Here is a 22,931-nt window from a genome sequence, read left to right as displayed (position 1 = left end):
TTTTGTGCTTTTATTAAGAAACAGAACCCATAGGGTTCAAACTTTAATATAAAGTACAATCATTTTTCAGGGTGATTTTTTTTTTTTGCTTGGCTTTTAACCTGGTTTTACAGTAGCTGAGAAAACACAAAAACACAAACGCCTGCATTATTGAATTCATCATTATGCAACATACATTATTAAGGAGCAAATTCTGCCTTAAGTACAGGAGGCAGAGCTTTGCTTTTTCAGTTTCAAACCAGAGCCTTATAAAGATACAGCATGCTTCTGAAGACTCCCCCGCCCCCGCTCACATACTACTTAAGGCCACAGTTACAGTTTATTTGCAAGTAACACAGGAGTGATCCCAAGATTGAAAACAAAAGAGCAGCATTGTCATTCTTTGTACTTATGCATGCTCTTCTGTTGTATGACAAGAATGATACCAACAACTAGCTCTTATTGGTATTACAGTCAAGTCGTTGCAAGCACCTAATAACCATTGTTTTAGTCCTCCCAAGACATGCATGCTATACAGCCATGGTATTGCTATTCAAGTAATAAATAGGAGTTAAGAGACTTAATTTAGTTCTCATCAGATGAAATCCTGCATTTTTTTAAAAAAGCAGGTATCCCATAAAAAAGGCATCTGGGATACCACGCAGGATTGGATTTTAAGACAAGTGTATTATTTTTTTAAAGAATAAGTTGCAATGCAATTTTGGTTCAAGCTTCTTTTTCTTTCTGATACATAAACACAGCAAATGGGCAAAGTGTCACGCATAAAACATTAGGCATTTCTAGTTCCTCACTTCAGATAATTAATGAATAAATACGTCTAGAAGTCAGTTTTGCCAAACTGTTACTCTAATGTGCCCAAGCAATAGAACCCAGCAGGTTTGACAGCAAGTGGTTGGGAACATCATGGCACAGGCTAAGCCACCCTAAAGTCCATTCCCCTTACTTCCTCTCACAATGCAAACTACTTGTTGATATTTTTGGGTTGGGTAGGATGCCAGCTGCTCTGCCTGGAAACAATGTTGCAACGATCTCTATCTCCAGCACTAGACAACTCAGCTCTCACAAGAAGGATGTAAGTGCCTGGGGCACACCAGACCCCTACAAATGATTTTTCTTTTCATTTGCAAAGTTGCCTTTCCAGAAACACTCCATCCACTGCAAACACTGGCATTTTGCTAGTATCAGATAAGCTTGAAAAGAGGAAGAAATTCACCTGGCTGAGGGGAGGGAAAGATAGACTCTAAAGAACTAACTGGCTGCTCCATGTGAAATATAGTTTGGCTTTAGAAGTCCCACCTCACTTTTTTGACTAGTTAGTCATTTGCTGACTCGTAGCAAATAGTCCCTATATTGCACCATGGATTCTTCTTCCCTTCATGTTGTTTAAATTTCACCTTGTTTGGCAACTTGTAAGCAACAGTGCAACAGGCAGTAATAAGCACACACATATAAACTCTCAAGAGGCATTGCACACAAGTCAGGAGAAATCTCTGCCACCTTTGGCTGCAATCCAGCCTCCACTCTGCTTACTAATGGCTGGTGAAGCTCTTTGAGCAAGTAAGACTTTTATCCACTCCACAATAATGGGAGGGATCCACTGCCTTTTCTTCTTGGTGTGCTCATATTAAGAATATAGGGTTTCACTGCCATTTCTCTCCATAATCAATCATTTTTGCCCCCTTCTCCTAATTCTCCCCTCCCCAATAGCTAGGCCTGACAAGCCTCCATCAAAATAAACTCTAACAGCCTCCATGAATACAATTCTAACAAAAATGTACTTCTGGCCTCCCCACAAACTGCTAACAGACCCCATCACTAGTAGAAATATCCACTCAGCAAGAAAACACAAATATTAGAGGAAGTCAGTAATGCAGATTTCAGGGCCCTTAACACGTGTGTGTGTGTGTGTGTGTGTGTGTGTGTGTGTGTGTGAAAGCTTCAATGCTTATTATTCTGTTACTGTAAATTGTTTAGAAGTGGTGACCCCAATTAAATCAGGCCGCAGCTTAATTTTCTTATACCTGTTAAAAGCTATTTTTAAAGACGCAGAAGTCATCTTAGAGGCACTGCTTTTTTCCTTAAGATGGTGACTGCTTCAAAGTTATTTGTTGTTCATACAGGGTCATTAAGGTATGGTGCCTTGCAGTGTACAAGAGGTCAAGTCCCTGCCCAAGCAGCTTGCAATCCATAATTTGATAAAGGAGACAGGAAGAGAAGAAGAGAAGTGAATGTAGTGGGAAACAGGGAAATGTATATGCACTGTTGGGCATAGACCCAAGGGGGCTATACCAAAGGCTTGATAGGAAAGGTGATCTGAAGGGAGAAGGTGGGGCGGCATCATACAGGTGCATGCACTATCATATAAAAGGTAAGAACCCCCCCCTTAGAACTACTTTCTTTTTACTCATTGCAAACATAATAAATCCACGCAGTATATCTGCTTAAAAAGATAATGTACATACTATACAGGATTTCCTTCAATCTATGAGGCACCCCTAATATAAGACTTTATGCTTAGCAGCAATATTCACTATTCTAAATGACCTGAGGAACAACTCAAGTTATATTGCACCATAGTAGAGACACAGCCCAATTCTGAAGAAAGCAAAGAACAATTCCCTGATAAGTGAGCCAGATTGCTGTACATAAACACGTGCACTGATAAAGGTTCTCATGTTGCTTTTAAGGAGAACTGCCCTACTAAATAATGATTATCCAAGAACCTCTCTCCCAACCCCCAAAATTCATAGAGAAATGACTATCAAACTGGAAATTTAACAGGGGCAGATCCAACTGCAGAATTACGCTTTTTGGTCTCAGTTCTCATATCCAAAACAGAGGTAGATTTTTTTTAAAAAAGGCTTTTAAACACAGTAATTCATTATTGGAAATCAAAGCTACTCCTTTCTTCATTCTTTATAGACACTCTTGCAGAGTGCTAAAACACCCAACCTATAATTGCTCTAGTGGCAGTGGCTCAAGTTGCTGAATTTAAGGACTGGCGTAGTATTTGGCTGCCCTTGCCAGATTTTGTCCCATTGGTAAAGATGCAGGGGGGGGGGCAGTTCTGGAGAGTTGTAGAAAACTTAACTGTATGTCCCTTAACAAAGCAAAACAGAAACTTGAAGTGCAGCAACAAAACTCCAGCCTCACCACTGAAATAAATGTCTGCCATTCGTAATTAAAAAGAGCTGGCACCTTCATAACTCTTGCTATATATTAATACTCCCTATAAAGTAATATGCATTTTAAGACCACTACTTGATAGGTGTCCATCTGACATTTCTTTCTTTCTTTAAATTAATACATTCTTATTTTTGATGCTGAGTAGTCAGGACCTCAGATTTTCTTGCTTGGGTACTGAGATTGTCAAGCAGAAGCCCTTGTAAACTAAAGGAGTGCTTTTTAGAAGTTTACTCTTATTTTTATGTCCCTTCTCAGGATAATTTAGTCATGCAGATAAAACAACTATATCTCCTCGGTGCAGCCTTTTTGTTATGTGGTTTGGCTGCTCTTGAAAATATCCTCAGCATGATTTTTGCACTGTATGCACCAGTTTCTAAATTTTGTCACTTCTTAGATATTTTTCAGTTGCTCCAGGTAAGATAGGGGCCACTTTCCTGGTAATCTGACCTCATGGTTTCTTCTTTGCCAGCTAAACAACAATACTTTCTTCCATCTCTTGCCTCTCCTCAAAGAGGCAAGGTGTAGTCCATCTTAACGTTTCAGTTGCCTTGATACCTTTAAGCAATAACTTGCTTTAAAAAAACTTTTAGGCTGTAGAAAACAAAATCAAGATATTCCATCTGATCATGATGCAGCTTTCTCAATCATCTTTAAGCCATTATTGAAACTGGCTGTCTGTCTTCTACCTCAGTAGGATGTGGGTCAATCTGCAGAGAAAATAAATACACTTTACTGCTTGGGATTCTGAAGTTAATATAAACATTTTTGGTAGACTGAGACAGAAGTTGCACTCAGGGATCTTGCTTTACCTCTGAATAGAGGGGTGGGGGCTGAAACCGGAACTCCTGAATGTAGGCCAACATAGGGCAGCATAGTTCTTCATTGCAGTCAAGTAGTTGTGGATAAGCAGTGACATGTCTTGAGAACTCTTCCTCTGACACAATATCGGCATAATTGGGCGGTGCTAGCAAAAGAAAGTATTTTTTAAAACATAATTAGCTACTACTTCCATGGTTCTCTTCTGCAGATGAATCTTCTCCTAAGCCCTACTCTATGATGGCTGATGACCAACAACACAAATGAGATTTTAGTGTAAATGATGAATCACTTAAGAAGCACTGGAATACGAATACAGGTATTACTTTCTGTTTCAATGATATACTTGTGACAAACCAGAGGGATTTCATGATTTATTATAACTTAATGTACTTGTATTTCTTCCTTTCCCAGCATGGAATTTTCTTCTCATACTCATCTGACAAAACATCAGCTGGCCTAAGGCAGGAACGGGGAACCTATGTCCTTCCAGTTGCTACTGGACTGAAACTCCCATCATCCCTGATAATTGGCCTTGCTGGCTGGGGCTGATGGGAGTTGGGAGTCCAGCAACATCTGGAGGGCCACATGTTTTACCATCTCTGGTTTAAGTTGACAAAAACCTCCCCAGTTCAAGCCCAACAGTCAATTTACTACGGTGGAGGCACGGGGGGGGGGATGGAGGCTCCCCCAAAGGGTAAAGTATGTTTCTAGGTGGGTTAAAAGAATAAATAAGCACTTGCATGTCCCCCTGCCCTGCCTCTGGAACTATCTATGACTTTTTACATTGGCTCTAGTTCACTTCATGAGAGCTTCACAATTTATTTTTGCAATGTATATAGCAGCTCCTGCTACTGCAAGAAAAACAACAACCCAGCCAGAATAATACAGACACCAATCTCATAACCCAAAATTGTACCTTCTGGATGTTCTGGCATTGATAGTGCCAACCAGCTCATATCCATGCTGAACTGGCTGGCAAGGCTGGAGTTTCTGCTGGAAAATGCAGTACATGGAATTGTGCCAATCACTAGAGGCAGCTCAAGCATCAACTTTTTAGCACCAGGAATATGAATGTACACCTGTGATGAGAGAGAGACACAATTTCACAGAATCTGTCAGAGAGGAGCCAAACCTAGCACTACAAATGTATCCAAAGGCAAGATCAGAAATTTTCCATAAACCCAACAGTTTTGGATTAGGGTTGCACCAATCTTGCAAAGGCTGAAACTACAATCTGCCCCATCCTAGTCCCACATAGTTTTAGAAGAAATTCACAGATTTCTTTTTTTTTTTTTAAAGGGAGGGGTAAATGCTGTTTACAAGTTAAAAAACAGCACAAGGTGGTTAAAGGTCTTCATATGTATGAGGTGGCCTGAGGATTGCCTGTCTTCACTCCAGTTGTTTTAAAAAGCTTCTTCCAAGCACCTAGACTAGCAGCTAGGCAGTGCACAGGGCTTCTTGAAGGGGTTACACACCCTCTGAAGGAGCGGCTATGCAGCTTGGGGGTACTTCTGCATCCTTTGCTAACACTTGAGGCTCAGGTGGCTGGTGGCTCAGCTGTGCCCCTATCTGGAATAGCCTACTATTGTCTATGCTCTGGTAACCTCTAGGTAAGATTTTTGCACTGCATGATACCTAGGGCTGCCTCTGAAGATGGTTTAGAAACTTCAGCTAGTGCAGAATACAGTGGCCAGGTTGCTCACAGGGGCAAGACAGTTTGAGCATATTACACTGATCCTGGCCAGACACCACTGGCTGCCAGCTGTTGCCTGTAGTAATTTTATTGTGAACCACCCTGAGATCTATGCATGTATGTAAATTTAAGAAATCATGATGACAATAATAAAATATCTAGAAAAGAGGGAGGCAGCCCTCAGGCCACCTCATACCTATGGAGAGCTACAAGATATCTACAAATCCAGCCATGTGCAGCTTCTGAAACGGACTCCTTATCTGATCTGCACATTGGTTTGGGTGGATGAGGTCAGATGTGTTCACTTTGGAAACTACGCTCGCAGGATTCTTCCTTTATCCCTATTTGGGGGTAAAGCACATATAACTGTGCTGTTATTCATATACATCTACCCTGTTTCAGGAATTTGGCTTTGTTTCCTACTTTCAACATTACCTTCCAGCCATTTTAACACCATCTCAACCTCTTCAGTTGTGGACTCCTAACCCCTTAAAATTCCAGCAGCTAAATGTTAGCCTACTACTTTTGGACATACAGAACAATTCAAACTCTCTGAAGGAGCAAGCAATGCTTAGGAAGATTTAGTAAAAGGTAAGTATGCCTGAATTTAAGTCTGTTTAGTTACAGTAATAGTGTCTTCAAACCTTAAATTAAATGGTGAAAAGCCACACTTACAGCTAAGGAATATTCAACTCTGATAATACAGCAGTCAAGGATAGAAGGGGTGACCGGTGGAATTTTCAAAGTTTTCCCATTCCAGGTATCCGTGCTCCCAGAAGCAACATGGTTTCCTCGCACATTGGCGACCATCTGCCGAAAAGTTTTCGTTTTCCCACTAGCCAGATAAGTCTGTGTTTGGAAAATAGCAGCTTTTGGAACAATTAAGCGAGAGGAACAATTCTCAATTTCTGCATAAATTGGTATTGCTTCACCTAAAAAAGAAATAAATAATTTCACAAAGAACGAATTAATTACCAAACATTATGATGTACTTGAGTGACAAAGAACTTCATTCATCACATGATGCAAATTATTTTTCTTCCTTCTGTTGCGAGTTTATAATGTTTAGAAAAAAACTTCCTATGTTTATTGTGGCAACAAGCACCATGAATAGTCCTACATTTGTATACGTATCTACAATGATTTTAATAATCATTTATTTGGCTTTCTACTTAACCTTTTCCCTCTTAAAGCGACAAAACCTGAGGCTTTTTAGATAGGGCATTGATGTTATGGGGAAAACATGGCATTCCAACACTAACAAAGAAGCAGAAGGACACCTGCAAAGGAGAACAGGAGGATTGGGGAGGGAAGGTCCTTAGCTGTTCCTCTGCCCATGAATTCTACTCTGCGAGTGCCCTCATCCCAGACCATCTAAATCACTTTTTCCCTAACTCTGGCTCTGAAAACAGCAGAACAGAGTGAGAGCTGCAGAGTGGAGATTTTCTTTTTGAAGAAAACCAGCTGATGTGGAAATGCTTGAGCCCTTCCATCCCACTTGTCAACACTTCCAAAAAAATTCCACCCCCAATAGGAATTTGGGATAATAGGATCTTGACAGAGGGGTGGGACTTGGTATTTATCAACCTAATATCCAGTTTCAGTCTTATTGAAGAAGGTATACTTGCCATTACAATAGCCTTTCCTCTCTATTTTGGCACTGAGGGAAACTGGGCCAGAAGTGAAAAACCAGCATCCAATCATCTTTTCCTGGCTTCGTCTTACAGGCCTCTGTAAAAAAGAATAAAAAATCATTAAAAGAATAGTGTTTTCAAACCCACAGGTACCAGCAATTCACCTGTGCTTGACTCACCAATTAAGAGTTTGTTTATTTACAGGCATTTATAGTTTGTCCTTTACCCACGTGGTCTCTGAGCAAGCTACATACAGCTCAATATAATTAAACCAATATAACATATTCAACCCACAAAAGTCTGTGCAGAAATGTGCAGCTTGAGATAAGTGAGGTAAGTTAAGGCGAGACGCACAATGGCATTAGCTTTGGCAGTAGCCATCACATGGCAAGGAAGGCAAAGCAGATAGCTCTACCCACAATCCACTTTAACAGGTTACTGCTCCATATGAGGCAAACAGGATTTGCATTCTCTCAGACAGCTCCAAAGTGAGTGTAATTCTTTTTGGAGAAGACATGTCCCCTTCCCATTTTTATTCCACATGGCATCTCTGCATATACACACTTTTGGCAATCACTGCAGTCTCATTGCTCTCTGCTGCAGTAACTAGGCATCCCAGGTTAGCAATTCAAATTTACTATCCAGATGTTCATATCAATTACTATTATTTAAATGACATTAGTGGCCACATGTGCAAAGTACCAAGTCACTGTGTAATACTACTCTCTTGTTGTTATAATTGATCCTAAATATTTATTTGTTTGGAGCAACACAATGTGAGAGTGATCCACTGAGACCATGCATATGTAAGATTTCTTCACTCAGCAGGCACAGACAGAGGTGTGAAGCAGAGGCAGCAATTACACGGGCAGAAAATGCATCTCCCTCCATTCTCTATGGTGGGAAGGGATAAAGCTTCTGCCAGCCCTCAACAGCATATTATTTTATTTTAATGGGATGGCATGCTTTCCTCCATCTAAATGGACCCAAATGAGAAAATGCATAAAGGAGTCTCTGTAGACAGTGGTTAATTTTGAAACGGAAGGTTACTGAATCCCTCAGGAATTGATTTAGAACTCAAGCCTACTAAGAATCATATGGCACACAACCAGTCCAGTTTACACAATTTTATGAACTACTACCTTATGCTATGCTGCAAAATGCAAGTTCATTTTTGTTCACATTCTTACAAATATTAGAATGGGGTGGTCAAAAGGGACAGCAATCAATTAATACTTCATAGACAGAAAAATGACCCCACTTGAAAGTTAACCAAAGTCATTCGACTTTTTATTGTTTCATTGTTACCAGACTTAACAAGCAGGAATAAATATGGGAAGCAATCATAGATATAGCACACAACACAGAGATGACTGCATTAATTTCAAATACTCTAGCATCCTTACATGTGAGTGGATTTTGTGTTTTGTGTTACCATAAGTGGGTTTGTGTATGTGATTTCCTAAGGTACACCTAATGGGAAGCTGCTCGAGGAAAAAACCCTGCCCGCAAAACTCTTTTCTCAATGCCCAGAGGCTGTTGCCAACAAGAGGAGGCACACTAGTGCTTTGGCCAGTGAGCAGTCTCAACTGGTTTATATTACCATTTCATAATAATGCATGGAAGTTCAAATGTTAGTTTAGACTTGAGAAACAAAACCAAACAAACTGCACAACCTATTCAGCTGGGTAAAGCAGTTACAGTATTTGGCAAGTTATGTTACAAGGCTGAATTAACTACACATCAGAAAACAAGTGTGACTAACATTTTAAATTAATATTGAAGTAATGAAAATATGCAGCCAACAAGGTTCGGAGAGTTACTTGAGGTAATATTAACATCACCTATGCTAAGCCCTACTAGGCTAACTTAAGAAAACTAACATGAAAGTTCAAGCAAACCGAAGGCATCCTACACAAGAGAGAGAATGACCAGAGACACAATACAGTGAACTGCATTTGCTAGAGTGAACTGTACTTGCTATAGACTTAACAGCAACAGCAGGAGGTTGAGCTACAGCTCCGCTGGCTTTCATCTACCTCTCTCTGGGCCATTTCGAACTACTGTACCAGAACAGCAGTACATATTTTACAGACAAAACGAGTGCATAATTATTGTGTAACAGGAATGAATTTTAAGAAGCACAAAGCCAAGCAAATGTCACAGATTCAGAAAGAACCTCATGGGTATTTTAGTTCAAGCCCCTCCCCCACCACTCAAACTTGTGAGTGACCTTCCATAAAAGAAGATTCCCTTAGCAATCTATTCCTTTGCATGGCTTCTGTTATCAGATCTTCCTTAATGCTAACCCAAGTCTGCCTTTCCTGCTGGTCTGACATTTCATAAGCTGTAAAAACTCATTTCACTAATGTAAGTTATTACATAACATAAAGTTAAAGGGTACAGAACTGGCTCATACTCCATTAAGTCATTCGGGGGCGGGGGGGGGGGGGACGGACAGGTAGAATTTCCAGTCAATATTATGCAGGATCCAAATAGTTAGTTCTATATGACCAAGGAGGTTTTTGGACCTGTGTTTCTCAAACGGCAGCTCCCTGCTGGAAGGCAAGCTAATTTTGAAAGAGAAAAGCATTACAGGAGTAGTTTGTGGTATGACACATTGATTAGGAACATCAGACTCCTAGCCAAACTCACTGGAACAACCAAGCCTTGAGGACGTTGAAAATTGACCTTTGGGTCCCTTGGACCAGACATTCATGTAAAAATATACACACTTCTGGAAACAAGGTTATACTTAACCTACTTTATACATAAAAATAACCCACTGGATTTTGGTTCAGCCATCCACTGAAGTGCGAAGAACAAAATTCAAAATTGGATCCATATATCATTTAAGCGATACTAAATGCCATGAACAATTGTAGGCTTTTCATTTTTATATTACCTGGTAACTACTGACAACTAGGAAATTTCTTCCAGAATGACTCAGAGTAATTTACAAGTGTGATTGCAACCCTTTAAAAACTCTCCCCCTCTCTCTCTGTGGGTGTGTGTATCTGTGGGTGTGCGTGCACAGAGAGTGGATCTCTTAGTTCAGTGCTGATCAAATGCATGCCAACCATCAAGTCAATACCTTTTCTTCAGAAGCTTGCTGCTTTGTATTGCAAAGAGCCCTGTAAATGTTATTTATTTTGTGCCAATTGAAGGCTACTGGACTGAGAATCAGTGGATCCTCTGTGCTTTGTTTTTCAAATTTTCAGGTGCTTTTATATATAAATAGATAGATAGTGGTACCTCGGGTTAAGAACTTAATATGTTCTGGAGGTCCGTTCTTAACCTGAGGTACCACTTTAGCTAATGGGCTCTCCCGCTGCCGCCACACGATTTCTGTTCTCATCCTGAAGCAAAATTCTTAACCCAAGGTACTATTTCTGGTCTGTAACCTGAAGCGTCTCTAACCCGAGGTACCACTGTAATATATATATATTTGTAAACAAACAAACAAACAAACATTTCCCTTGCTCTCAGATTGAATCATAGGTAAGGGTGTAAGGTGAACTCTTTGCTGCAGAAGCTGAAGTTGTTATAAGGGAAAACAGGCTGAAAACTGCTTTTGTATGGAGTTTGAAAGCTATGCCAAATGAAATGGTTATTTGGTGAGTAAGGCACTTTAGTAGCACTTGAATGCTTCCCATATTCTGGCTGAGCAAGTTCTCATGTAAGCATTAGCAAAGGCTTGTTCAAATAAAAGGTGCAGGGGGAAAAGAGAAGAGAGCTGGGCAGGCAGGTATATATATATACACTGATGGTACAGTGGCAGATATGGCATATCAAAAAATACAGAGAGGAGGAGACAAGGCTATTCACCTTTAAATCTTGCATAGTTTCTAATCATTGAACCTGATTTGTATTCAGCAATAATGTTATACTTTATTATAAGGGGTGGGGAACATGTGACCCTCCAAGTACAACTCCCATCATTCCTGGTTATTGGTCCATTCTGGCTGAGGGTGATGGTAGTAGGAATCTAACAATGCCTTGAGAGTCACAAGTTCTCCACCTCTCCTTTACACAATGGGCAAATAATACATCCAGTCCTAACCATCAATCTAACAAGAAGCAAATGCTGCAGGGGAAAACCAATGCTGAATACCAAGAGCACAGAATACTTGCTACATTAGCATTATGATGAGAAGATAAAATGGTTCCAGCATTTCCTGAGCAGCAGAAATCACAGAATCAGATTTAAGCAAGCAGTTATTAGATCTTAGGTCCCATAATAAGAAGGGAAGATCTCATTTTATGTTTAGATGGAATGGGAATTCAGCCCACTTCCATTCTGTTACTTTAGACTGATCTTATATTCTGTAATAATTCCACTGATCACGAGAAGCCCAATGCTTTAAATGTGAGTAAATCCATAATATTAATAACAGAAGATCTGAGACAGCTGCATCTATACACGTAATGCTGAAAAAAGAAATGCAAAATGGAAGGATGTATAGGATGAAAACCAGAGCTTAAATCACAAGGTAGAAATGATAAATAGTTCACTATAATGCTTGTTCTATCATTCCCTCTATCTCTGATATTCAGGCTGCAAATACTATTGCTTGCATAGCCACAACAGCACCACCACCCAACAAGCACCTGGAAAATTTGCAGAAGTACGAAACAACTTTAGGGGGGAAAAACCCCAGGAGGGTATGGGAAAAACCCAAAACAGCCCAATGAGGAGTGAGTGTGCTCAGTGGAATGTTGACCAGCTGGGGACCACCTGTGCCAAAATATACTTTTACACGTTATTTTTGTGATGACCAATGGTTTCTAACAAATACATATGAGTGACTGGCTGGCTGTTGAGGAAACAGAAAACCAGGGGGCGGGGTGGCGGGATGGAACAGAGTGGCTGGAATCCGGAACAGCCGTACTGTACTTCACACTACAATATTTTTTATTCTGGTTCCACTTATAGCCTAGTATTACTGAGAGAGTGTCAGTCTTTGCAGCCATATAAATGTAGCTACTCTGATATAAAGTACTTTAGGCTTTGTGTTATTGTTATTAATGCATGCCAATCCTGCCCCAACTTTTAGCAGAAACAGCTGTGCCAGCAGGGATGTAATCAATGGTATTAAACAGCAACAAAAAACTGTTGGCAATCCATGCAGCCTAAAGGCTATCTATTTATAGAGGAAGCTTAGAAGGGAGCTTACATGCATTTGAAAAGTCAGCAAAGTTACAGACCAAAATATCACAGACCTGGTTATAGCTGAGGGTTAATAGCACGTATAGAACAGCTAGATCTGCTCTTACCAGTAGAACGGGTGAATTGACATCTATGTGGCTGATAACCTGGAACTCTCTCTTCACAGTTTGATCAGGGACCATTGGCCTTTCCAGGGTTGCTTTCACACAGTACTGGATGTTGCCATATTTGCCCGTGAAAGAGGTTGCTAAAGGTCTGGACACAAAACAAAACAAAATACCCATTTACAAGTTTGGCACCTTTCTCAGAGGTAGACTTAACAAATGCATGGTCAACCACCTTCTTGCTAGAATGCCATGGCATAAGCAACATAAACCAAGCAGGCATGTTTAAGAGAAGCTAGGGCATGACAAAACAGTTTTAAGATTGACTGTATGCATTATACGGGCCTGTGAATGAGCAAAACTATGCCAAGCAGCATTTGAGCTTCCTGCACATCTTAGGCGTCATCAAAATACTTTGTAACAGGATTGGCATGCCAGTGTATTTACCACCTATTTGACCAACAGGTGGATAAAAAAAAATCAATGAGCACAAGATTGCTATTGTTTGGGTGGCAGTTTACTTGTATCATTTCCCTATAGGTTCATTTGTTTGCAAACACAGGAGAGGACTGTTTGCCTCCTAGCTGTGCAGTAGTCAGGGGGCAGAGACAAGAATTGCAGAAAACTTCCTCTGACAACCTGCTGCAACTGAAGGTTTCTTTAAGCAGTAACACAAACAGCCATTGATGGAAACATCATTGTTTTAATTGCATTATTTTGGATAATTTTGTACGTCAAGTCTGGTGTACAGGACAAAAGCCAACAAAATAAATCCTGTTTAGTCCAGCTGTTGCATCCCATCCCCATTTCCTATGTGCTAGATGCATCCATGTGCTAGAGGAAAAAGCAGGTAAACTGCTCTATAAGTATAGTCTCCCAATGTTATTTAAATCACCTTTCATTCAGGATTCTGAATTGCATAAGGTGTCTACATGCCTAGACTCTCAATATACAGCCAAGGACATAATGGATGGTTCAGGGCCAGCAAGTGTGTCCCTGTTCTCATCATGTGAACAAGTAAATATCTGAATATGGCTTAACTGCTCAGCGAATCATTCACATTTCTACAGAACTATCTAACATTGCCAGAAGTCAATTTATTAAAAGTTGTAAAAACTGGTAAAAGTTAATTTCATTGTACCACTATGATAATTTTGTAATTAGAATATACATCAAACTATTTGATAATGGGCAGATCAATTCTAAGTGGGATGGTGGGTGGAAAGCGAAGGGATGGATCACCCAACTCCAAAGTCTTGCATGCTTGTGTCAGTCAGTGTAGTACATGTCTGTCTGTCTATACCATAGCTGTCAACCTTCCCCTTTTTTTGTGGGAAATTCCCTTATTCCAGCGCCGTTTCCTGCTGCTTCCCCGGATTGTTAGATATCCCGTAGACTGTCCCCGGGACAGGTGAGGCTGCTGATCCCTTATTTTCAAATCTGAAAGTTGACAGCTATGGTCTATACATGCATGCATACACGCGCACACACACGTGCACGCACGCACACACACTTTTCTTCTGTTTTGCCCATTTTATGAAACATTCCTTCTAAACCAAGGAGGGGAGGAATTAAGTGGGTGAGTACAATTCTTTTGGAGAATTAAAAGGGTGGTTGATCCAGCCTCTTGTGGTGTTTTTCCACTGGCCTCTGAGGCAGACATGCACTGCCACCTTCCCAGGATGCCAGAGAGGGGTCTTTGACACATCTTAATTCTCCCAGCCAGCAGATTTAGGGGTTAGCTTTACACTGTAGAATTGTTACCTTTCTTCTAAGAAGTTATCTCTTTAAAACACACTTGACCATTATTTGATTGGTCTGTTGATCAACTGTTTTTTGACTGGTCAACTGTTCAACCATACTTTCTTGGCTTCATGATTGTGATGAAAGGCACAGGTGTTGCCTGCTGAAGGCATGGGATAAAGAAGCTTCTGCTATCAGGGAGAAAAATATCTACAGGAACAACCTTCTCTGTCCCTAGGCCCCTCTCCTTATAAAGAGAACACATTTCTCTTTATGCCCTAGCCCAGGGATGGAGACTTGAGCCGTCCAGATGTTGTTGGACTCCTATCAGCCCCAGCCAGCATGGCTAAAGATCAGGGGTGACTGAAACTGGAATCCAACAGCATCTGGAGGGCCAAAGGTTACCCAATTCCCATACAAACAGTATTTACAGTTTCACAAAACTCTATATCAATGCTATTCAAGTGCTTCAGCTTTACCAACTGCAAAAATTAAGCTGCTTACATTGACCTGCTGCCTTCTCATATCCTCCTCCATCACAATTTGTTTCAGCCCGTGAGCGCAAGATAAAACAGTACTGCAAGAGGCACATTTGTATCTTATGTTGCATTTTACCTCTGCCCCATCTCAACTACTTGCATCAGGTCATCCTGCTTGATTCATTTAATAGGGAAAAGGGCAGGAGAGTACTAAAGCCTAAATTCTCACTCCCAAGGCTCTACAGTTCTCAACTACTGGTGAATAAAGCACTTTCTTTAAACTCTAAAAAGATACAAACCAAACAAAATCAATATATGGACAGAATTTGGATCACCAAGTATAATCTATATATATATATATTTCTGTTATTTCTGAAGTGTCCCTAGATAGTTTTCAAGAAAACAATAAAAACCAATATGTCAAATTATGCTACATCACTTACTGCTGGGGGAGTTGAAAGCTGAAAGGGTATTCATGTTTTCCGGCTTCTAACAGGATTAAGCCCTCATCACCTACAGGGAAAAGAAGACACGTGGTTGGCTTTTTCCTCCCACTTTTTGAAAAAATTATAGATCATAATGATTTTGAACACACAAACTGCAGAATTAAGGCAATCTATTACTTAGGGGATGCGGGTGGTGCTGTGGTCTAAACCACAGAGCCTAGGGCTTGCTGATCGGAAGGTCGGTGGTTCAAATCCCTGTGACACGGTGAGCTCCCGTTGCTCAGCTCCTGCCAACCTAGCTCCTGCTAACCTAGCAGTTCAAAAGCACACCAAAGTGCAAGTAGATAAATAGGTACCGCTCCGGCGGGAAGGTAAACGGCGTTTCCGTGCGCTGCTCTGGTTTCGCCAGAAGCAGCTTAGTCATGCTAGTCCCATGACCTGGAAGCTGTACGCCAGCTCCCTCGGCCAGTAAAGCGAGATGAGTGCCGCAACCCCAGAGTCATCCGCAACTGGACCTAATGGTCAGGAGTCCCTTTACCTATTACTTAGGTGCCACTTTGAAGAGGACTCCTATTGTGCTTCATCTATGACCAAGAGCTACTGCAGAACTTGCTAAAGGACGCAAAATGGCTTGGGTTAGAATTCACTTTCTTGCATCCCACTGTTTCCCCTTATACAAGCAATACAAACACTTGATTACCAGAAGCAAATGTGATATGTGGGTGCATGCTACAAGCAGTGCTCTCTCTTGTGAATCACATTTGAAACTATTGACTGTCTCCAACCTAAGAAATATATGGGAATAATGCTTTTGTTAATGAGTGAACAGCTAAACAACTTTGTAATAGAAGAAAGTAAGAAGAAAGGACAGAGAAGATAGTGTTTACTACTGTCATGAAAAATAAAAATTTAGTGTTTATGAGGTACACATATTTACAAAGTGTAAGTAAGAGCCATTGTAATGTAGAATTAAAACTTAAGAATCATGTTCAATATTAAGTGTTGTCACACTCACACCACTAACTGCACAAAACTGAACAGTGTGAATAAATTCCTACCACACCACACTGTCCAGCCTATTGTATTGCACCAATACAGCAACATCATGGTTTGTGATGCTGTCTGGGTGCAATGCTCCCACATTACAATCCTATGCATTTCATTCTTTAGGAACAAAGGAAGCCGCCTTTACTGAGTCAGACCATTAGTCTATCTAACTCAGTATTACTAGACAGGATCTGAAACCATGTTCACTGGCTAGGCCTGTTGCTACAGCAGAAACTTGCATGTGTTGTGTAACAGCCTGTGGAAGAGCCAGGGTTACAGAATAGTGTAACCGTTTGCTACAGTTTGGTCTCAAATTCTTGTCAGATTCCCACTTCCTCACTGGTGGGGAAGGCCAGTCTTTTAAAACTTGTGAAAGAAATCCAGTGGATTTCACAAAAGCAATTTTAGCATGATGCACTTCTTCGATTGCCTTCCCAACTGCAGTGCCATCACAGGAAGTACCTAAACAAGAAAGGCCCTTTCTAGTCTTTTTGAACTAAAGCAATCAGTATAAGCCCAAGGTAGGCTGTGCACAGCACAGCAGCATACCTGTCTGTTGAAGAATCTTAATGACCACACTAAAAACCAACACGACATGTAATTAACTGTTCCACACAGAGGAAATTGATTACAAATTGCTTCAAGAAACAACCGGAAGATTCGTCTAAACCTTCCTCTGAATCAATGGTGAACAACGTAACTAAAGGATGTACATCACATGTGCCCAGCCAAGCACTTCCTCTTCCCACATACTTTAAGAATCTGTCCTTTGACTGGTATGATAAGGTGTTGCCCAAAGTAGCTTTGTGCTGAAAGCAAGTTGATCAACTCTTGTGACTGATCTAGACATTTAGGCACAATTACTTCTGCCCTTTGATTACAGCTAGTAGAATCAACACTATTCTAATTAAACAGAGATGGATTTGCCTGAAAACAGTGTTGTAGAGTGAACTGGCAAGAAATTCAAGCGACTGAGCAGGATGATACTTCGAGGAACATCATAACCACCACCAGAATGTTCTCTAATGGCTCAAACAGGTCTTGGGCATGCCCAAGTACTTAAGTGGGGCTAGCCCTCAGTACTCATGCCCCCAAAACTCCAGCACAGGCCAGTAAACAGAGAACTGGATTTGTAAGACTGAGGTTCAAGTCTCAGCTCTATCTCAGTTTCATTGTGTGAAGAATCTAACCAATCCACTCAGTCTCAACGTCATATCATGTTCAGAGGAACCAGTACAATAAAATCTCAATTCATGTAGGGTTTCCATTCCACAGCTCAAAGCTGCCTGCTGGAAGGGGAGGAGCCCCCCCCCTCAATACTTCCCTGCATATCCACTGCCAGAGGAAAAATAAACTTGTCTCAGCTGGGACTGAGCTGGTGTGCGAAAGTCCAACCACTAGGCTACCATAGCATGCAGTGAGATCAGCTGCTGCGAAGTTTATTCAATTGTGGACTGATCTGGGACTCTCCCCAAGTCTTGCTAATTCACTTGGGTGGCAAGGACGTAGGCCTCCTGTTCATCAGGCAGCATTGGCCTGTCGTTAGGCTTGTTTGGTTTGATATTCTGCCAAGGTTGGTGTGGTACTGTCAGGGGAACCCCAGGGGCATTAATGGGACCTGGAAGGTTAACCTGGAAATCAGGCTGAAATACATGATCTTGGGGTGTGGGGTCATTCACAGTGGCGGCGTGTGTTCTCATGGTGCTTAGGGAGTGCACACACCGTGGGGGCGCAGAGGGCAAATGGAGCCTGTCACGTGCCAGCCCAGACCTTGCTGCTGAAGTGACACCAGTCCTGAGCTGCACAGGGCCCTGCGTCACTTTGCTAGGCTGGGATCTGATCGCCAATTTGCCTAGGCAGGATGGTTTGTCTTATTAGCTGCAGGTTCAGTTTATTCCTGCACCTATAGGTGTTTCCTTCTGCAGATAATTATCTGGTTTGTTGCATTTAAGCTTAATAAAGTGGTCTTTACTTCAGCCAAACCAACTTTGTCTGGCTCCTTATTCAGTCAGTGGGTCGCAAATGAATCTGGGTGGTTTTCAAAAGAAATGAAAAGTAATCAAGGTTAGGAATATGGGCAGCTGCCTCATACCAAGTCAAACCAATGGTCTATCTAGCTTAGTATTGTCTACACTGACTGGCAGCAGCTCTCTAGGGTTTTGGGTTCTTTCCCAGGTCTGCCTGGAAAGTGAACCTGGGATCTTCTACATGTAAAGCAAATGCTCCACCACTTAGTGACTGCCCTTCCTCCCACTGAGTTCATGCAGTTTGTTTCAAGGTCAAGCAGTCTGGTTTCAGGAATCCCCCTCTCAGATTGTATTAGCAGTTATCACACACACAGCAAAAACTTTAAAGTACTTTGCATAATTAAAAGTCTTATTAATATAATGGGGAAATTTACTGTCATCTGTGGTGGTTTCCACTACCAGTGAATTATATTAAATAGATAGATTTTTAATCTATGGATAATTTTTCTTCTTGATTTAATTTTGACTCTTTCTTACATCATCAGCATGATTGTGAATGTTGCCTACCAGCCAAGTATGGCAACCCACCAAGACTTAATAAATCTCCTCTCCCTTTGTTTTTTGCTGGCTACACAACACCAGGGGGGCGGGGTGGGTAAAAAAAGGTGCACTATGTGCATCTGGGTGGATCACAAACTGCACAAGCCTATTTTTCATATTGCTTTGAAATGAGAAAGGAAATACGCTGAGATACTGTACTGAACTGTTTTTATCTAGAAGCAGAACACCAATTACCACAACATTTTTTCTTAAGTGTCCGAGGTGGATGAAGAAAATTCTTTCTTCGATCTTCTGCAGTAACTTAACACCAAGCTACTGTAAACTTCACAGCTGCAGGGAGATGTGTCCAATCCTAGTTCTAACAGAAAGAATTGCCACTAGGAATACAGCCTAAAAGTAGAAGTCATCCATAACCAAACCCTTGTGAGTAGTCCCTTGCTAACTTCCTTCACACCTGTGCCAGCAAGTCATACTCTTGCCCTTGGCCTGTCTATCTCCCTATTCCAAACAACTATGTAGTTTTTCAGTGTGGAGGAGGAAAGCAATTATTAGAAACATCTTCTCAAGTGTTATTTCACATGATGGCCCAGAACTAAAATTGCCAACTTCTTTCTGGCATGGTTCAGGTGCTTTTAAGAGCTGAGTAACAGGCTGAGATTCGACAGGTGAAGTTTCTCATACACAAATATTCATATTGAGGCGTTTTGTCTGATGGAATCCTGTTCTATTATTGGCTAATATATGTAGATATAAAAAGAATGACACTGAGCAATATCTCTCCATGAGCAGAACAGATTTCCTACACATTGAAGGAAACCCTCAAATGGAAAATTGTATAGTAAGTGCTAGGGCTGGGTTTACTTTTTGGTTTTATAGCAACACTCAATATTTTGAACACTACTTTAACATTAGGATCAGATGAAAGATGTCTAGCCATTGTGTTTTAGATCATGGCATATGAAATTTTGTGTGCACATGTTTGTTTCTGTTCCAAATGGCTCAGTCACTGTCACCTTCTGGAGGGAAGTGAAAACTTTACTTCAAAAGGGACTTCAAAGTAAATACTGGCCAATTGGTTTTATTGCTACTGCTGCATGATTATGTTTTATAATGTTGTCATTATTTTAAATCTTGTTTTATCATTGTTAGGAATGTTAGGGGACCTTTTGACAGAAAGGAAAGGCGTGTAATTTATTTAAATATACATACAACTCTCTCAGCCTTCCCCATAACCTGCACTTAAGTCCCCTTCCCTCTTAACGCCACACCTTCCTTCCAACTGCAGTCTTAATACAGGGTGCCCCTATAATTCATCCCCAACTACACAAACCTCAGCCACTGGTCTTTACTCATTCAGTTTATTTTGGCAGGCCTTTTACATCTGTTTCAGCTCTAGATTTCTTTTTAACTTTGCCACTTTTAGATTTTGCTGCTCTCGTATGCATGCTTCACTGTTGATCTGCTTTATCGTTTTTTTAAAAAATGTTTTAGTTCCGGTTGTAAGTCATTCTGAGAATTTGAGTGGCATGGTTTTACTGGATATTTCTGCTTCATGTCACTATTAAATTGATTTTATGCTGCTGTATTTATGCTGGCTTGTGTGTGCATGAGCTGATAATTGTTGTTTAAAATTGGTTATGATTTTTTTCCTTATATTTTTAAATTTTTAAAAAATTGATAAACCACTCAAGTTTAGAAACTTATAAACTATCATGCAATCCTCCTTCCTGGCCTAATGGTCTGACTTTGCATAGTGCAGCTTCCTGTGTTCTTATAAAGGAGAGGAGCTATACCTCAACAATACTGCATCTGCTTTGCATGCAGAACATTCCAAATTAAATCCCTGTCATCTCTATTTAGGGTTGGCAAACATCTTTGCCAGTAAGCATGGAATAATAACACAAGTGCCCTCTTGTATCTGATCAAAGGTTCATCTAGTCCAGCATACTGTTTTCTGCAATGGCCAATCAGATGCTTCTATGAAACCCACAAGGAGGATGTGAGCACAACAGCTGTATAATGAAGGTGCATGGCACACTTCCTTGGCGAGGGATTTCCCACAACTTAGGGGCTGCCACAGATAATGTTCCCTCTCCAAGTTTCTGAGGGCAGAGGAACAACCCTCTGCTGAACTTGGCACCCAAGAGAGTTGGGAAAAATACTTAAGTTTTACATAAGTGCACGCAGTGAAATTAATGAGTAATGTTTCACTCAGTACTCATGGTTTTTAAAAAAGCTACCACTTGCAGCCCCCAACCTCATCCCAGCCCCTCCTACACCGTGTGACCCCTGGTTTCATTTACATATATTTATACCCCACCTTTCCTCCAAGCAGCTCAAGGCTTGCACCCCATCTTTTCCTCCCAACCCTGTGAGGTGGATTAGTTAGGCTGCAAGAGCAACTTCCCCAAGTTCACCCACTGAGCTTCCTGACCAAGAGGGGATTTGAACCTGAACCTTCCCTCACACCACACTGGATCCACTGGACCTTATGTAAACTTCACGCAAACTGCTTAGGAATGCGAGAAATTAGGCATGCCTTAAAATAAAAACAATAACAAACAAACACCAACTTGCAGTGAGCGCGCTATTAACAATGCCAACATTATTAATATTCTGAACAAAATCAGACAATAGATCTGTTCCATAGGAGGCAACCCCCTATGGGCCGACGTCACTCCACCCCCCCCATAATCTATTTGAGGGGACAGCCCCCCAGGTTGATGGGCATTACCATTCAAATGCTGCTCTGATCGATTATGTGGGGCGGGGCTTACCTGCCCACCCCAACATATTATTCAGGTTGGCACCCCTGATACGTTGTTCTCTCCCTTCTGGCCCCCTCCAAGCGACCCCTCGCAGCCCAAGACCCCGACCAAGCCAAGCCTCCCCTCCCCACCCCATGGGCCGCTTCCTGCCTCCTTCTCACCTGCCGGGCGCGGGTCCTGCCCGAGCAGGTGCTGCCGGACGTCCAAGTAGGGCACCTCCGCCTCCAGCCGGGCCCCCGGACCCCCTCCTGCTGCCGCTGAGGGAGAAGCGGCGGCGGCGGCCACAGCGGCGGCTCCCTCGCCCCAAGCGGCCCTGGCGCGCCCGGTAGCCTCGAGGCGGAGGGCGCGGAGGGGAAGCGGCGCCGCCGCCTCCAGCACCACCCGCCCGGACACGGTCTCGCCGCCGCTGTAGCCGCCCGCCGCCGCTTCCGACAGAGACAAGGCCAGCTGCGCCTTCACCACAGACGACGACGACTCCTCGGCCGCCATGACGCGCCTCAGGCCCCCCTGCCCGGACGACGACGACGGACACCGCCGGCGCCGGCGCCTCAACCCTCTGAGGGGGAAGGCAGACGAGGAAGGAACGGGCAGTTTCGCCTCAGCCTCCCTCCACAGGCCCTCTCGCCTGATTGGCTGCGCCCGTGACAGCCCCTGGCGTCAAGCGGCGTGATCGGGGCGCCGCGGCCAACCGCTTGGCGGGCCTCGGCGCGTGGACAGCGCCGCCATTGGAGACGCCGCGGCAGACCCGGGAGTCCTGACCAATCAGAGAAGGGAAGGAGCCATGTGCACGGGCTGCGTGGGTAAATACAGGCAGGCCGGCAGGCAGGGAAAAGGGGAAGGGCCTGAGAGTGACGTGATTCTTTCTCTGGTGGAAACTCCCTAGGATTTCCTCTCAGGGTTCCGGTGTATACAGCGGGATTCCCAGAAACACTTGGGTGGCCGCGGGGAGCGCAGGGTTTTCATTTCGTTTTCTCTTTTAGTTTGTATACCGCCTTTCTGCGTTGCTGTACGCGAGGGGGTTGGCAAGCATGAGAAACACGGGAATATGCCGCAGAAATCAATCATCTAACAATCCCATCCAATGAAAATAAGTCATAACAACAACAAAAAAGACTTTATATTAAAAAATGTTCAATAATCCATTAGCATATGATAGTACACAATAAAATAAATTCTCAACATACAAGCCGATAAACAGGAATTTATTCTCAACGATGTACAATGTAATCATTACTCAACTATAATAATTAAAAATAACAGCAAGTCACAATGCACAAAATACAGCAATACATAAAAGTAAAAAGATTTAGTTGA

The 22,931-nt window shown here is 42.1% G+C and overlaps 1 protein-coding gene across 1 annotated transcript; it reads right to left on the bottom strand.

Moving 5' to 3' along the window:
• Positions 1-22,229, bottom strand: ARRDC4 (arrestin domain containing 4). The gene is made up of 8 exons (XM_083475182.1): positions 21,779-22,229; positions 15,272-15,341; positions 12,610-12,757; positions 7,327-7,429; positions 6,374-6,630; positions 4,922-5,084; positions 3,996-4,150; positions 1-3,893 (listed from the first exon to the last, which is right to left on the bottom strand). The coding sequence occupies exons 1-8, from the start codon at positions 22,104-22,106 to the stop codon at positions 3,837-3,839; spliced, it is 1,281 nt and encodes a 426-aa protein (XP_083331308.1). The 5' UTR covers positions 22,107-22,229; the 3' UTR covers positions 1-3,836.
• Positions 22,230-22,931: the final 702 nt, after the last annotated feature.

Source organism: Podarcis liolepis (assembly GCF_965112155.1).
Source record: "Podarcis liolepis genome assembly, chromosome: 14".
NCBI lineage: Eukaryota > Metazoa > Chordata > Lepidosauria > Squamata > Lacertidae > Podarcis > Podarcis liolepis.
Note: the sequence above shows the minus strand (reverse complement) of the source record. Positions and strands in the feature narration are given on the sequence as shown.

Coding starts and splice junctions, on each gene's coding strand:
- ARRDC4 (XM_083475182.1), bottom strand. CDS start 22,106: ATGGCGGCCGAGGAGTCGTCGTCGTCTGTGGTGAAGGCGCAGCTGGCC. Junction 12,758..15,271: donor AGCTTTCAACTCCCCCAGCA/GTAAGTGATGTA, acceptor TTTTGTGTCCAG/ACCTTTAGCAACCTCTTTCA. Junction 6,631..7,326: donor GAGGAAAGGCTATTGTAATG/GCAAGTATACCT, acceptor TTTCTTTTTTAG/GTGAAGCAATACCAATTTAT.